Source organism: Salmo trutta, chromosome 7 (genome assembly GCF_901001165.1).
Source record: "Salmo trutta chromosome 7, fSalTru1.1, whole genome shotgun sequence".
In the NCBI taxonomy this organism is placed as follows: Eukaryota; Metazoa; Chordata; class Actinopteri; order Salmoniformes; family Salmonidae; genus Salmo; species Salmo trutta.
Window position 1 is genome coordinate 54139874 of NC_042963.1, and position 15547 is coordinate 54155420.

Genomic DNA, 15547 nt, shown 5'->3' on the forward strand with positions numbered 1-15547 from the left:
TATGCCGTCGCTATGATTACCGGACTGTCTGCCTCTGCTTTTGTATCCTGATCAAAAGGTAAGTTTACAGATATGTAATTTCTTCTATTTTATGTTTTTGTTGATGTTTCATTTAACATGTTATAGTTGATCTAGCCTGGTCCCAGATCTATTAGCTTCTGTGGTCATTACCATAGGAATTGGCAAGACAGCAGAAACAATTCTGGAACCAGGCTAGAATTGATCCAACTTGAATATTGTCCAATGGGCAATGCAGTGTCTGGTTGAATATTATCTTCCCAGCAGGGTTGGAGTCGTACGCCAGAGGGGGGGCGCAGGAGTAGACGTGACGGTACTCACGCCCGCCCCCCCTCCTCCCGGACGCGCAGCTCCCCTGAGGACAAGGAGCAGGTCGGTCCGGGGCGGCGAAGGTGGAAATCGCAGATGATGTTGGAATCCAGAATGTCCTCCACCGGAACCCAACACCGCTCCTCTGGGCCATACCCCTCCCAGTCCACCAGGTACTGGAGCCAACCCCCACGACGCCGGGAGTCCAGTAGAGATCTGACAGCCGGACTCCCCTTGACGTACAGGGGAGGTAGTGGGGTGTCGTGGGGGACAGCATCAGCTAGGGGACCAGGAACCACAGGTCTGAGAAGGGAGACATGAAACGAGGTTAAGATACGATAGTGACTGGGTAGTTGTATCCTATACGTCACCTCATTGACCCTCCGAGGAACCTTGAACGGTCCCACAAACCGGGGGCTCAGTTTCTTGCAGGGCAGGCGGAGTGGGAGGTTCCTGGTAGAGAGCCAGACGCGATCCCCAGGATGCAACACAGGGGTCTCACTGCGGTGGCGGTCTGCCTGTTCCTTTTTGACAATGGACGGCGCGCTGGAGTCGCACATGCGCGTCACTCCACACTTCTTCTGCGCGCAGGAACCACTCATCAACCGCGGGAGCGTCGGTCTGGCCCGGAGTCCACGGGGCCAGGGCTGGCTTGAAAACCCAGAACACACTGGAAGGGGGTCAATCCAGTAGAAGAGTGACGCAGCAAGTTCTGGGCATACTTTTCCCATGGTAGGAATCGTGCCCACTCACCCTACAGGTCCTGACAGTGACTCCTCAGGAACTTCACCTGCTCCTGGTTCATCCTCTCCACCTGCCCGTTGGGCTGAGGCCGGTACCCGGAAGAGAGGCTGAGCTTCTCCATTAAGTCCCTCCATAGTCATGTGAATTGTGGGCCACGGTCGGGGGATGTATGTTGATCAGTCTCACGTCGCTGTGGAGGAATTTTGGTCCATTCTTCCATGCAGAACTGTTGTAACTCAGCGACATTTGTGGGTTTTCAAGCATCAACTGCTCATTTCAAGTCCTGCCACAAATTTTCAATTGGGGTCAAATCAAAATCCGGTGTAGACCTTACCATGAAATGCTTACTTACAATCCCTTAACAATGCCGTTTTAAGAAAATAGAGTTAAGAAAATATATGCTAAATTAACTAAAGTAAAAAATAATAACAAGGCTATACCGGTACAGAGTCAATGTGTGGGGGTACAGGTTAGTCGAGGTAATTTGTGTATGTCGGTAGGGGTAATGTGACTATAGATAATAAACAGCGACTAGCAGCAGTGTAAAATTGTAAATAGTCCGGGTGGCCATTTGATGAATTGTTCAGCAGTGTTATGGCTTTGGGGTAGATGCTGTTAAGGAGCCTTTTGGACCTAGACTGGGCTCTCCAGTACCACTTGCCGTAGGGTAGCAGAGAGAACAGTCTATGACTTGGGTGATTGGAGTCTTTGACAATTTTTTTAGCCTTCCTCTGACACCGCCTAGTATATAGTTTTTACTTTTAATTGTTTTACTACTGCATGACCTTTATTTAACTTGGCAAGTCAGTTAAGAACAAATTCTTATTTACAATGACGGCCTATCCCTGCCAAACCTGGGCCAAGTGTGCGCCACCCTATGGGACTCCCAATCACGGCCGAATGTGATTCAGCCTGGATTCGAACCAGGGATTGTAGAGATGCCTCTTGCACTGAGATGGGGACCCATGAGATGGGGACCCATGCCAAATCTTTTCAGTCTACTGAGGGGGAAACGATGATGTCGTGCCCTCTTCACGACTGTCTTGGTGTGTTTGGACCATGATAGTTTGTTGATGATGTGGACGCCAAGGAACTTAACTCTCGACCCGCTCCACTACAGCCCCGTCAATGTTAATGGGGGCCTGTTCGGCCCTCCTTTTCCTTTAGTCCACGATCAGCTCCTTTGTCTTGATCACATTGATGGAGAGGTTGTGGTCCTGGCACCACACTGCCAAGTCTCTGACCTCCTCCCTATAGGCTGTCTCGTCGTTGTCGGTAATCAGGACTACCACTGTTGTGTCGTAAGCAAACTTAATGATAGTGTTGGAGTCGTGCTTGGCCACGCAGTCGTGGGTGAACAGGGAGGACAGGAGGGGACTAAGCACACACCCCTGAGGGGCCCCAATGTTGAGGATCAGCGTGGCAGATGTGCTGTTGCCTACTCTTACCACCTGGACGCGGACCATCAGGAAGTCCAGGATCCAGTTGCAGAGGGAGGTGATTAGTCCCAGGATCCTTAGCTTAGTGATGAGCTTTGTGGGCACTATGGTGTTGAACGCTGAGCTGTAGTCAATGAACAGCATTCTCACATAGGTGTTCCTTTGTCCAGGTAGGAAAGGGCCATGTGGAGTGCGATTGAGCAGCCTTTCAAAGCCCTTCATGGCTACCGACGTGAGCGCTACGGGGCGGTTGTCATTTAGGCAGGTTACCTTCGCTTTCTTGGGCACAGGGACTATGGTGTTTGGTCAGGGAGAGGTTGAAAATGTCAGTGAAGGCACTTGCCATTTGGTCTGCGCATGCTCTGAGTACACGTCCTGGTAATCGGTCTGAATGTTGACCTGTATAAAGGTCTTGCTCACATTGGCTACGGAGAGCGTGATCACACAGTTGTCCCTAACCGCTGGTGCTCTCATGCATGCTTCAGTGTTGCTTGCCTCAAAGCGAGCATGAAAGGCATTTTGCTCGTCAGGTAGGCTTGCGTAACTGGGCAGCTCGCAGCTGAGTTTCCCTTTGTAGTCCGTAATAGTTTGCAAGACCTGCCACATCTGAAGAGCGTCAGAGCCGGTGTAGTAGGATTCAATCTTAGTCCTATATTGATGATTTGCCTGTTTGATGGTTCGTCTGAGGGCATTGCAAGATTTCTTATAAGCGTCCGGATTAGTGTCCCGCTCCTTGAAAGCGGCAGCTCTAGCCTTTAGCTCGGTGCGCATGTTGCCTGTAATCCATGGCTTCTGGTTGGATATGTACGCACGGTCACTGTGGGGATGACATCGTCGATGCACTTATTGATGAAGCCGATGACTGAGGTGGTGTATTCCTCAATGCCATTGGATGAATCCCGGAACATATTCCAGTCTGTGCAGCAAAACAGTCCTGTAGCGTAGCATCCGCGTCATCTGACCACTTCCGTATTGAGTGAGTCACTGGTACTTCCTGCTTTAGTTTTTGCTTGTAAGCAGGAATCAGGAGTTTAGAATTATGGTCAGATTTGCCAAATGGAGGGCGGTGGAGAGCTTTGTATGGTCTCTGTGTGTGGAGTAAAAGTGGTCTAGAGTTTTTTTCCCCTCTGGTTGCACATGTGACATGCTGGTAGAAAATAGGTAAAATGGATTGAAGTTTTCCTGCATTAAAGTCTCCGGCCACTAGGAGCTCCGCTTCTGGATGAGCATTTTCTTGTTTGCTTATGGCCTTTATACAGCTCGTTGAGAGCGGTCTTAGTGCCAGCATCGGTTAGTGGTGGTAAATAGATGGCTACGAATAATATAGATAAACTCTCTTGATAGATGGTGAGGTTTACAGCTTATCATGAGTTGCTCTACCTCAGGTGAGCAATACCTTGAGACTTCCTTAACATTAGACATCGCGCACCAGCTTTTACTGACAAATAGACACACACTCCCAGCCCTCGTCTTACCAGACGTAGCTGTTCTGTCCTGCCAACGCACGGAAAACCCAGCCAGCTCTGTATTATCCGTTCCGTCATTCAGCCACGACTCGGTGAAACATAAGATACCACAATTTTCAATGTCCCGTTGGTAGGATAATCTCGAACGGAGATCATGCAGTTTATTTTCCAGTGATTGCACGTTGGCCAATAGAAGGGTTGGTAGAGTCGGGTTATCCACTTGCTGACACATTCTCACAAGGCACCCCGATCTACGCCCCCTATATTTCCGTCTTTTCTTCAGGCGAATGAAGGGGATTTGGGCCTAGTCTCAGAAGCCGTATATCCTTTGCGTCGGACACATTAACGGAAAAAAAAAATCTTTGTCCAGTTTGAGGTGAGTAATCTCTGTTCTGATGTCCAGAAGTTCTTTTCGGTCATTAAGAGATGGTAGCAGCAACATTTGTATACAAAATAAGTTACAAACCATGAGGAAAAACAAACAAAATAGCACAGTTTGTTAGGAGCACGTAAAACAGCAGCCATTCCCTCCAGCTCCTTTATCATGGGGGTCTCGGCCTTTGACTAGGCCATTCCAAAACTCCAATTTTGTTGCTTTTTAACCATTTTCATGTAGACTTCAGAGATCTTTTCTCTCAATTTATCCTCTGCAGAGAGAGAGAGAGAGAGAGAGAGAGAGAGAGAGAGAGAGAGAGAGAGAGAGAGAGAGAGAGAGAGAGAGAGAGAGAGAGAGAGAGAGAGAGAGAGAGAGAGAGAGAGAGAGAGAGAGAGAGAGAGAGAGAGAGAGAGAGAGAGAGAGAGAGAGAGAGAGAGAGAGAGAGAGAGAGAGAGAGAGAGAGAGAGAGAGAGAGAGAGAGAGAGAGAGAGAGAGAGAGAGAGAGAGAGAGAGAGAGAGAGAGGAGAGAGAGGAAGAGAGAGGAGAGAGAGAGAGGAGAGAGAGAGAGAGAGACAGACAGACAGACAGACAGACAGACAGACAGACAGACAGACAGACAGACAGACAGACAGACAGACAGACAGACAGACAGACAGACAGACAGAGACTACACTATTGTTTTAAAAGGCATCATTCACTATTAACAACGCCCCAGTAAATGCAAAGTGTGTGCACTGCATTCTGTAACCTCTCAAAAGGTGTCATTGAGACCGTCACACGGTAATACAAGCTATAGCACAGTCATGGTGAAGTGTTATAATCACTTTTCCCGGGCACTCACCTTTCCTCTACTATTCTGTGTTAGAACCAAGTTCAACTATGTGTTTAACATGGTGCGTGCAATGCACTTTGGCTATGTTATCTAACAGATTAAGATCATTTTATTGGTCAATTGCACACACAAGGTCCAACGCGAATGTTACTTCCGCATTTAACCCAAGACGCGCCAGATTTTGTTTTCCCCATCGGATCCTGGATTCGGATCCTGGATTCGGATGCTAGGCTATCTGCCACCATACAATTGCTACCAATGGCGAAGAGAGACATTTCTTCATGTATGGAACTAATATGCATATACAGTGGGGGGGGGGGGAGTATTTGATCCCCTGCTGATTTTGTACGTTTGCCAACTAATAAAGAAAGGATCAGTCTATAATTTTAATGGTAGGTTTATTTGAACAGTGAGAGATAGAAAAACAACAAAAATATCCCGAAAAACGCATGTCAAAAATGTTTTAAATTGATTTAAGGGAAATAAATATTTGGGAAATAAGTATTTGACCCCCTCTCAATCAGAAAGATTTCTGGCTCCCAGGTGTCTTTTTATACAGGTTACGAGCTGAGATTGGGAGCACACTCTTAAAGGGAGTGCTCCTAACCGCAGCTTGTTACCTGTAAAAAAGACACCTGTCCACAGAAGCAATCAATCAATCAGATTCCAAACTCTCCACCATGGCCAAGACCAAAGAGCTCTCCAAGGATGTCAAGGACAAGATTGTAGACCTACACAAGGCTGGAATGGGCTACAAGACCATCGCCAAGCAGCTTGGTGAGAAGGTGACAACATTTGGTGCGATTATTCACAAATGGAAGAAACACAAAAGAACTGTCAATATCCCTCGGCCTGGGGCTCCATGCAAGATCTCACCTCGTGGGGTTGCAATGACCATGAGAACGGTGAGGAATCAGCCCAGAACTACACGGGAGGATCTTGTCAATGATCTTAAGGCAGCTGGGACCATAGTCACCAAGAAAACAATTGGTAACACACTACGCCGTGAAGGACTGAAATCCTGCAGTGCCCGCAAGGTCCCCCTGCTTAAGAATACATTTTCATGCCCGTCTGAAGTTTGCCAATGAACATCTGAATGATTCAGAGGACAACTGGGTGAAAGTGTTGTGGTCAGATGAGACCAAAATTGAGCTTTTTGGCATCAACTCAACTCGCCGTGTTTGGAGGAGGAGGAATGCTGCCTATGACCCCAAGAACACCATCTCCACCGTCAAACATGGAGGTGGAAACATTATGCTTTGGGGGTGTTTTTCTGCTAAGGGGACAGGACAACTTCACCGCATCAAAGGGACGATGGATGGGGCCATGTACCGTCAAATCTTGGGTGAGAACATCCTTCCCTCAGCCAGGGCATTGAAAATGGGGCGTGGATGGGTATTCCAACATGACGATGACCCAAAGCACACGGCCAAGGCAACAAACGAGTGGCTCAAGAAGAAGCACATTAAGGTCCTGGAGTGGCCTAGCCAGTCTCCAGACCTTAATCCCATAGAAAATCTGTGGAGGGAGCTGAAGGTTCGAGTTTCCAAACGTCATCCTCGAAACCTTAATGACTTGGAGAAGATCTGCAAAGAGGAGTGAGACAAAATCCCTCCTGAGATGTGTGCAAACCTGGTGGCCAACTACAAGAAACGTCTGACCTCTGTGATTGCCAACAAGAGTTTTGCCACCAAGTACTAAGTCATGTTTTGCAGAGGGGTCAAATACTTATTTCCCTCATTAAAATGCAAATCATTTTATAAAAATTTTTGATATGCGTTTTTCTGGATTTTTTTGTTGTTATTCTGTCTCTCACTGTTCAAATAAACCTACCATTAAAATTATAGACTGATCATTTCTTTGTAAGTGGGCAAACGTACAAAATCAGCAGGGGATCAAATACTTTTTTCCCCCACTGTATGCATGCTTGTTGCAAATTGTGGGACTGAACATTTTCACTTGAGCAAGCGTTTGAGTCTCCTGCAAAAAAAACAGATGCAGAACTTGTTTGAACTTTAAACATGGTTTATGTTCCAAATGGCACCCTTCTTCCCTATATAGTGTACTGCTTTTAACCAGAGCCTTGGTCTGAAGTAGTGCACTATATAGGGGAAAGAGTACCATTTGGGACACAAACCTTTGCTAAAGTTCAAACAAGTTCTGGAAGGCAGTGTTACATACACCTAATGTATTTGTTTAATTTTGTTTGCCTAAGACTCTGGTTAAAAACAGTCCAGCTTGTAGGGAATATGGTGCAATTTGGCACTACATCTTGGTCACACAGAGATTGTGTAACCTCCAGACTCCCCAAGTAGTTTTGCGTTAACAAGGCACTGTTGTAGTAGTGAGGAGGAACCTAACTTGCCTTTTATGTCACATGTCTGATACCAACAATCAGAGGACACAACCCTACTGGACTGCCTTTCACTGCGATGTGAATGAATTTAAAGTCGCTGACAGGGCAGTTGGACAAACTAACACTGATTTGGATTTTAAAGCTGCTTGTGGACTTGGCTGATTTTGGTAGGTAATTTATCAGTTAGTGAGATAACGCTGTACATTAAGGGTTTATAAAGGCTTTATTTTTACGTTAATAATGGTTATTTAAACATTCAGTTTAATTTGTTCAGATAGTTAGTTAGTGGTTAGTTAGTAAGTTACAGTGCCTTCAGAAAGTATTCATACCCCTTGACTTATTCCACATTTTGCTGTGTTACAGCCTGAACATGTTTTTTGAAACGTTTGCACATTTATTGAAAGTGAAATACAGAAATATCTAATTTACATAAGTATTCACACCCCTGAGTCAATACTTTGTAGAAGCACCTTTGGCAGCGATTACAGCTGTGAGTCTTTCTGGGTACGTCTCTAAGAGCTTTCCACGCCTGGATGGTGCACCATTTGCCCATGTATCTATTTTCTAAATTCTTCAAGCTCTGTCAAATTTGTTGTTGATCATTGCTAGATTACCATTTTCAGGTCTTACCATAGATTTTCAATCAGATTTAAGTCAAAACTGTAACTCGGCCACCCAGGTACATTCATTGGTTTCTTGGTAAGCAATGCAGTGTAGATTTGGCCTAGTGTTTTGGGTTATTGTCCTGCTGAAAGGTGATTTTATCTCCCAGTGTCTGTTGGATTGCAGACTGAACCAGGTTTTCCTTTAGGATTCTGCCTGTGCTTAGGTCTATTCCGTTTTCTTTTTATCCTTAAAAACTCCCTAGTCCTTGCCGATGACAAGCATACCCATAACATGATGCAGCCACCACTATGCTTGAAAATATGAAGAGTGGTACTCAGTGATAGGTTGGGTTGGATTTGCCCCAAACATAACGCTTTGTATTAAGGACATAAAGTTAATTTCTTTGCCACATTTTTTGCGGTTTTACTTTAGTGCCTTGTTGCAAACAGGATGCATGTTTTAGAATGTGTTTATTCTGTACAGGCTTCCTTTTCATTCTGTCATTTAGGTTCGTATTGTGGAGTAACTACAATGTTGTTGATCCATCCTCAGTTTTCTCCTATCACAGCCATTAAACTGTAACTGTTTTAAGGTCACCATTGGCCTCATGTTGAAATCCCTGAGCGGGTTCCTTCCTCTCCGGCAACTGAGTTAGGAAGGACCCCTGTATCTTGGTAGTGACTGGGTATATTGATACACCATCCAAAATGTAATTCATATATTCACAATGCTCAAAGGGATATTCAATGTCAGCTTTAAAAAAATATATATATATTTTTTTATAACCCATCTACCAATAGGTGCCCTTCTTTATGAGGCAATGGAAAACCTCGCTGGTCTTTGTTGTTGAATCTGTGTTTGAAATTCACTGCTCGACTACAGGACCTTACAGATAATTGTGTGTGTGGAGGGTACAGAGATGAGGTGGTCATTCAAAAATCACGTTAAACACTATTATTGCACACAGAGTCCATGCAACTTATTATGTGTGTGTAGAGGGGGGGGGTCCTTTTGCATCATAAAGGCAATTTATTATGCAAAGATGGAAAACGAATTGGAAAAATGATATGTGATCTGTGTAACCTAGAGAAATCTAGTCTGTTTGTGCTAAAGATACCACTCCTTGTCATGTCAAACGATGACAAGGAGCACAAGAAGTGGAACGTTTGCACGCAACCGGTTCTGGATTTCTAAGGCTGCAGTAGCAATAGGAGTTGATCCATGGATGCTACTCCTTAGCCTGGTTCCAGGTCTGTTTGTACTGCCTTGCCAACTCCTACACTTAGAAAAAGGGTTCCAATAGGGTTCTTCGGCTGCCCCCATAGGAGAACCCTTTTTGGTTTCAGGTACTGTAGGACCCTCTGTGGAAAGGGTTCTACATGGAACCTAAAGTGGTTCTTCAAAGGGTTCTCCTAAGGGAACAGCCGAATAACCTTTTAGGGTCTAGATTGCACCTTTTTTTCTAAGAGTTTATGGTGATTGTCACACCAAACAAACAGACTTGTCAAGACAAACAGATCTGGGACTAGCAGGCTTTTATTTATTTTTAAAAAATTGAACTAGGTGTAATATTTGTATGTGTGAACATACTGAATTATAATTGGATGCATTTTACCGCCGTATCATACTGTGCTATGATTGGTTAAGACCATCCAGATGGTTAGGTCATGGTCAGTTGATCATGGTTGGAGATAAGTGAACATGCCAGTTGTAGCTAGCTAATAAAGAGCTATGTTAAGAAATATCCTGTAGTACTGCATTTTTTTATTTTGTACAAAGCGTGTAAAACAAGACATGGTGTCAGAGTAAAAGGTCTTAAAAGATGGATTTTTCTGGAGTTCCTTCACCTCGACAAGCTTCACAGCACCACATCTGCAGCTGTGATACACAAGCTGAAAGCAGCCTTTGCCAGGCATGGCATTGTAGAGACTTTAATATCTGACAATGGGCCCTGTTACAAATCAAATGAGTTTGAATCCTTCACAAAAGCATGGGAGTTCACACATGTCACCACAAGCCCACATTACCCTCAAAGTAATGGCCTTGCTGAAAAATCTGTGCAGATTGCTAAATCACTCATGGACAAAGCAAAAGCAGACAAGAGAGACCCATACCTCAGTCTCCTTGAATACCGCAACACTCCAGTTGACAACTTCAAATCACCAGCCCAGCTGTTGATGAGCCGCAGACTTCGCTCAACCCTTCCCAGCACCAACCAGCAGCTGCAACCTGAGGTTGTCAGCTACAATGAAATGCATGGAAAACGTGCACAGAGACAACAACAAAAGCGATACTACGACAGGTCAGCTAGACCACTGCCACCACTGATCGACGGAGAGTCAGTTAGAATCCAGGAGCATGGCCTCCGGAAGCCAGCAGTCGTCATCCAGCCAGCTGACACTGAACGTTCATGTCATGTCCGCACCGCAGAAGGAGCGCTGTACCGCCGCAACCTACTGAACACAAAAGAACAACACACCGACGAGATGAACTGTTCCCCTGAAAGAGAACGTGATGGACTAAACACACACACAGCACAACATACACCATACAACACCACAACAACTGTTGACTGACACAGAAGCATGCTCAGCATAATATTGCACGAGGTCAGGAAGAGAGGTCAAGCCCAGAGCTGTCCTAGAATTGTGAAATGTCAAAGGGTGTAGGCGGATCGCTGCCCTAAAAGAGTTCCGGACTGTAAACTTGTTATTGAAAGTTCACTTGAAATGCTTTGGTATTGTATTTGTTTGAAATGTTAAAATGTCATTTCTACTGTGAAAGCTGAGTTGCTGAGAATCCCTTGTTCGAACAGTAACAGTATGTTGGATCATTGTTTCAGAGTCTATGTTGATTCAGTTGGTGTAGTATGCAATATAAATGGTTACTTACATTGAGTTCAAACTGCAGAGCATGTACTCAAAAGAAACGCTTAGAATATGTAAAACAGTTTTCTTTTGTTTTAAAAGAAGGGGGGATGTAATATTCATATGTGTAAACAAACTGAATCATAATTGGATGCATTTTACCACCGTATCATACTGTGCTGTGATTGGTTAAGACCACCCAGAGGGTGAGGTCATGGTCAGTTGATCATGGTTGGAGATACGTGAACATGCACGTTGTAGCTAGCTAATAAAGAGCTACGTAGTACTGCATTTTATTATTTTGTACAAAGCGTGTAAAACAAGACACTAGGCAAGTCAGTTAAGAACACATTCTTATTTACAATGACGACCTACCAGAAGGCAAAAGGCCTCCTGTGGGGATGGAGGCTGGGATTAAAAATATAAGACAAAACACAACAAGAGAGACACCACAACACTACATAAAGAGACACCTAAGACGACAACACAGCATGGCAGCAACACATGACAACACAGCATGGTAGCAACACAGCTAGCTGCTCCTCCCATCCACAACCCATTCTATGCTTCCTAATGTGATCTGCAGTAGTCAGAATATTCTCATTGAACAATGAGGTTGCATAACCATAAACCCTCTCTCAGATCAAACCTGGGTTCAACCACCATTTGAAATCTTTTAAATACTTTAAGCATTTGCTTTTGGAGTGCCTGGAATGCCGGGTTTGTACTTTTTTTGTACTTTTCTACTGGTCCCATTGTCACAGCAAAACTCAATCACAGCTAAAGTATTTGAAAATGATATCAAATCGTTTTTTGAAGCCAGGTCTGATTCAGATGTATCAGATATTATCTTATGCAAAAGTCCATCTGAATATGACCCTATTGGATTGGGATGACAGTACACATTAGCTACCTAGTAGATTAGTTGAATACCAACCCATTTCGCAACTTTATAAAAAGGGCCAGAGAGACAATTCAATTCTCTGATTCTGTCACGTCCTGACCAGTATAAGGGTTATTTGTTATTGTAGTTTGGTCAGGACGTGGCAGAGGGTATTTGTTTTATGTGTTTCGGGGTGGTGGTTTATTTAGTAGGAAGTTTGATTTATTATTTCCGGATTTTTGGTCTATGTTTTGGTATTTCTATGTTCTTTCTGGTTTGTTGTATTTCTATGTTTAGGTTAATGGGGGGTTGGACTCTCAATTGGAGGCAGGTGCTTTCTCGTTGCCTCTGATTGAGAGTCCTATATATGGGTAATTGTTTGGTGTAGTGTTTGTGGGAGATTGTTTTGCTGAGTGTGCCTGACAAGACTGTTTCATTGGTTGTGAGATCGTTTTGGTGTTCTTGTTATTTAAATAAATATACAAGATGAGCATCCACATTCCTGCTGTGTTTTGGTCGTCCATTCCAGACGACAACCGTGACAGATTCCTATACAATTGTCAGATGTTACAGAATGTGCAAAAAAAAAATAAAAATATAGCCGATGGCTAGTTAATTATTATTGTGATTGATTGTTTGACATCTACTTCCTTGTATCTAATTAAGGTTTTTCCACTGAAGGATTCACCATGGATGGAAGGATGTATCAACCAACCATTATCTCATTGGTCGTATTGCTCTTCACCCTGTCCAATATTGTCTATGGGGGTAAAATATTAATCTACCCGATGGATGGAAGCCATTGGGTCAACATGAGAATCATTATCGAAGAGTTGCATTCCAAAGGCCATGACATCACAGTGGTGCGAGCGTCAAACAGCTGGTACATCAAGGAGTATTCCCCCCACTACACCACCATTACCATTCCCAACACTGGTGGCTTCGATGAAAACTTCTTTGGTGAATTTATATTAAGTAAACATCTGAAGATTCAAAGGGAGCAGGAGAAAAGTTTTTGGACTGAACTCAAGCTTCAGTCATCAATGAAGGAGACTTTTTTCGAGTTCCACAAGAACATGGCTGAAATGATCACTCGTGTCCTTGAAGACGGTGAGTTGATCCAGTCTCTCCAGGATGCTAAGTTTGATTTGGTTCTGACAGATCCTGGGATTGGTGGAGGGACGATCTTAGCCCGCGTCCTCCACCTTCCTCTGGTATACAATGTCAGATGGACCATTCAAGGTGAAGCTCATTTGGTCATCGCCCCATCGCCTCTCTCCTACGTCCCATACGCACCCACAGAGTTGACAGACAAGATGACCTTCCTCCAGAGAGTCACCAACGTCTTAGCTTACATAATCGGGTCTTACACCTTGGCATCTATCACAGAACCCAACTACAAACCGGTAGTCCAGCGTTACTTTGGCCCTGACGTCGATTACAACTCATTTTTCCAGGAAGCAGATATCTGGCTCATGAGAAGCGATTTTGTCTTTGAATTTCCAAAACCCACCATGCCGAATATGGTCTACATTGGTGGATTCCAGTGTAAGCCCTCCAAGCCTCTTCCACAGGACTTGGAGGAGTTTGTTCAGAGTTCCGGAGAGCATGGGGTTGTCATGATGACTCTGGGGACTTTGGTGGCAGAGCTTCCTGGAGATATCGCAGATGAAATCGCTGCCGCGTTCGCCCAGCTGCCTCAGAAGGTCATCTGGAGGTATGGATGGATAGATCCTTTAATTAATTGGACAAATTATGAATAAAAATGGAGCTGGTTTACCAAGCACAATAAGGCCTGGTCCTGGACTAAAAAACTATTTAAAATGTTATTCTCCATTGAGCATGCTTTTAGTCCAGGACTTTATCTGGGCCAAGACTTAAAAACAAAAGTGTCAGATTTCCATGTATATCCACTGTGGTTCTCTTGTGGTTCTCAGGTATACTGGACAGAGACCCTCTACCCTGGGTAACAACACCCTACTGGTGGACTGGCTTCCCCAGAATGACCTCCTAGGACACCCCAAGACCCGGGCTTTCGTAGCCCATGGAGGAACCAACGGTGTCCAGGAGGCCATCTACCACGGCGTCCCCGTAGTCGGCATCCCTCTCGCCTTCGACCAGTCCGACAACCTCTCCAAGTTGAAGGAGAGGGGGGCAGCTAACACGGTGGATATCATCACAATGGACAGAAATGTGTTCCTAGAGGCTTTGAAAGCTGTGCTACATGAACCATCCTACAGGGAGAACATGCAGAGGTTGTCCAGACTGCACAGAGACCAACCCATTAAGCCACTGGACAAGGCAGTGTTCTGGATCGAGTTTGTTATGAGACATAAAGGAGCTCGTCACCTGAGGACAGAGTCCTATAAGATGTCCTGGATGGTATACCACTCAGTTGATGTGATAGCGACTTTGCTGGCGTGCGTGTTACTTGTAACGCTGGTTTGCCTGGCAGTCGTAAGATGTGTTTGGCGTAAGGTGTTTTGCAGGAACAAAGTGAAAAGTGAATGATAATGTTGTGATTTGAGATGTGAATATTAAAATATTATCTTATCATTGCTCAATCAGCAATTTATAAATAACATTTACATTTTATCAATAAAATGTGTATTTTATCAATAAAACATTGTTTTAAGGTATGTGATATCTTTGTCATTCAATTTTTTTGTTTGTTAAATAGTTATGGATTTAAATAATCTATGCAGTATACTCAGGAGACGGGGGAAGAGATCACGATGACTTTATCATGTCCATTTACGATTGGCCTGACATTTTGTCACCGGTAAATTAGAAGTAATCTTCTATTAGTATCATTGTAACCATATGGCTGATGCAGAGGTAATGGACAATCCATTTATTTTTTACCGAACATTGTAGAATCAGTAATACTATAAATCAAATTTTATTTGGTCACAAATACATGGTTAGCAGATGTTAATGTGAGTGTAGCTACATATGATATGAGTAATGTAAGATATGTAAACATTATTAAAGTGGCATTGTATAAAGTGACTAGTGATCCATTTGTTAAATTGGCCAGTGATTGTGTCTCAATGTGGGCAGCAGCCTTTCTGAGTTAATGATTGCTGTTTAGTAGTCTGATGGCCTTGCGATAGAAGCTGTTCTTCAGTCTCTCGGTCCCAGCTTTGATGCACCTGTACTGACCTCGCCTTCTGGATTGTAACGGTGTGAACAGGCAGTGGCTCGGGTGGTTGTTGTCCTTGATGATCTTTTTGGCCTTCCTGTAACATCGGGTGTTGTAGGTGTCATGGAGGGCAGGTAGTTTGCCCCCAGTGATGCGTTGTGCAGACCTCACTACTCTCTGGAGAGCCTTGCGGTTTAGGGCGGTGTAGTTACCGTATCAGGCTGTGATACAGCCCGACAGGATGCTCTCGATTGTGCATCTGTAAAAGTTTGTCAGGGTTTTGGGTGACAAGCCAAATTTCTTCAGCCTCCTGAGGTTGATGAGGTGCTGTTATGCCTTCTTCACCACACTGTCTATGTGGGTGGACCATTTCAGTTTGTCTGTGATGTGTATGCCGAGGAACTTAAAACTTTCCACCTTCTCCACGGCTGTCCCTTTGATGTGGATAGGGGGGTGCTCCCTCTGCTGTTTCCTGAAGTCCACGATCATCTCCTTTGTTTTGTTGA

General features: G+C 44.4%; 1 protein-coding gene across 2 annotated transcripts; it reads left to right on the top strand.

Moving 5' to 3' along the window:
• Positions 1-7446: 7446 nt before the first annotated feature.
• LOC115197690 (UDP-glucuronosyltransferase 2C1) lies at positions 7447-14540 on the top strand. Of its 2 annotated transcripts, none has more exons than XM_029759451.1 (3): positions 7447-7707; positions 12578-13613; positions 13834-14407. In XM_029759451.1, the coding sequence occupies exons 1-3, from the start codon at positions 7623-7625 to the stop codon at positions 14405-14407; spliced, it is 1695 nt and encodes a 564-aa protein (XP_029615311.1). In that variant the 5' UTR covers positions 7447-7622. The 2 variants fall into 2 exon arrangements, with proteins under 2 accessions (XP_029615311.1, XP_029615310.1); XM_029759450.1 differs by having other exon boundaries at positions 7450-7707; positions 12563-13613; positions 13834-14540.
• The last annotated feature ends 1007 nt before the right edge of the window (positions 14541-15547 follow it).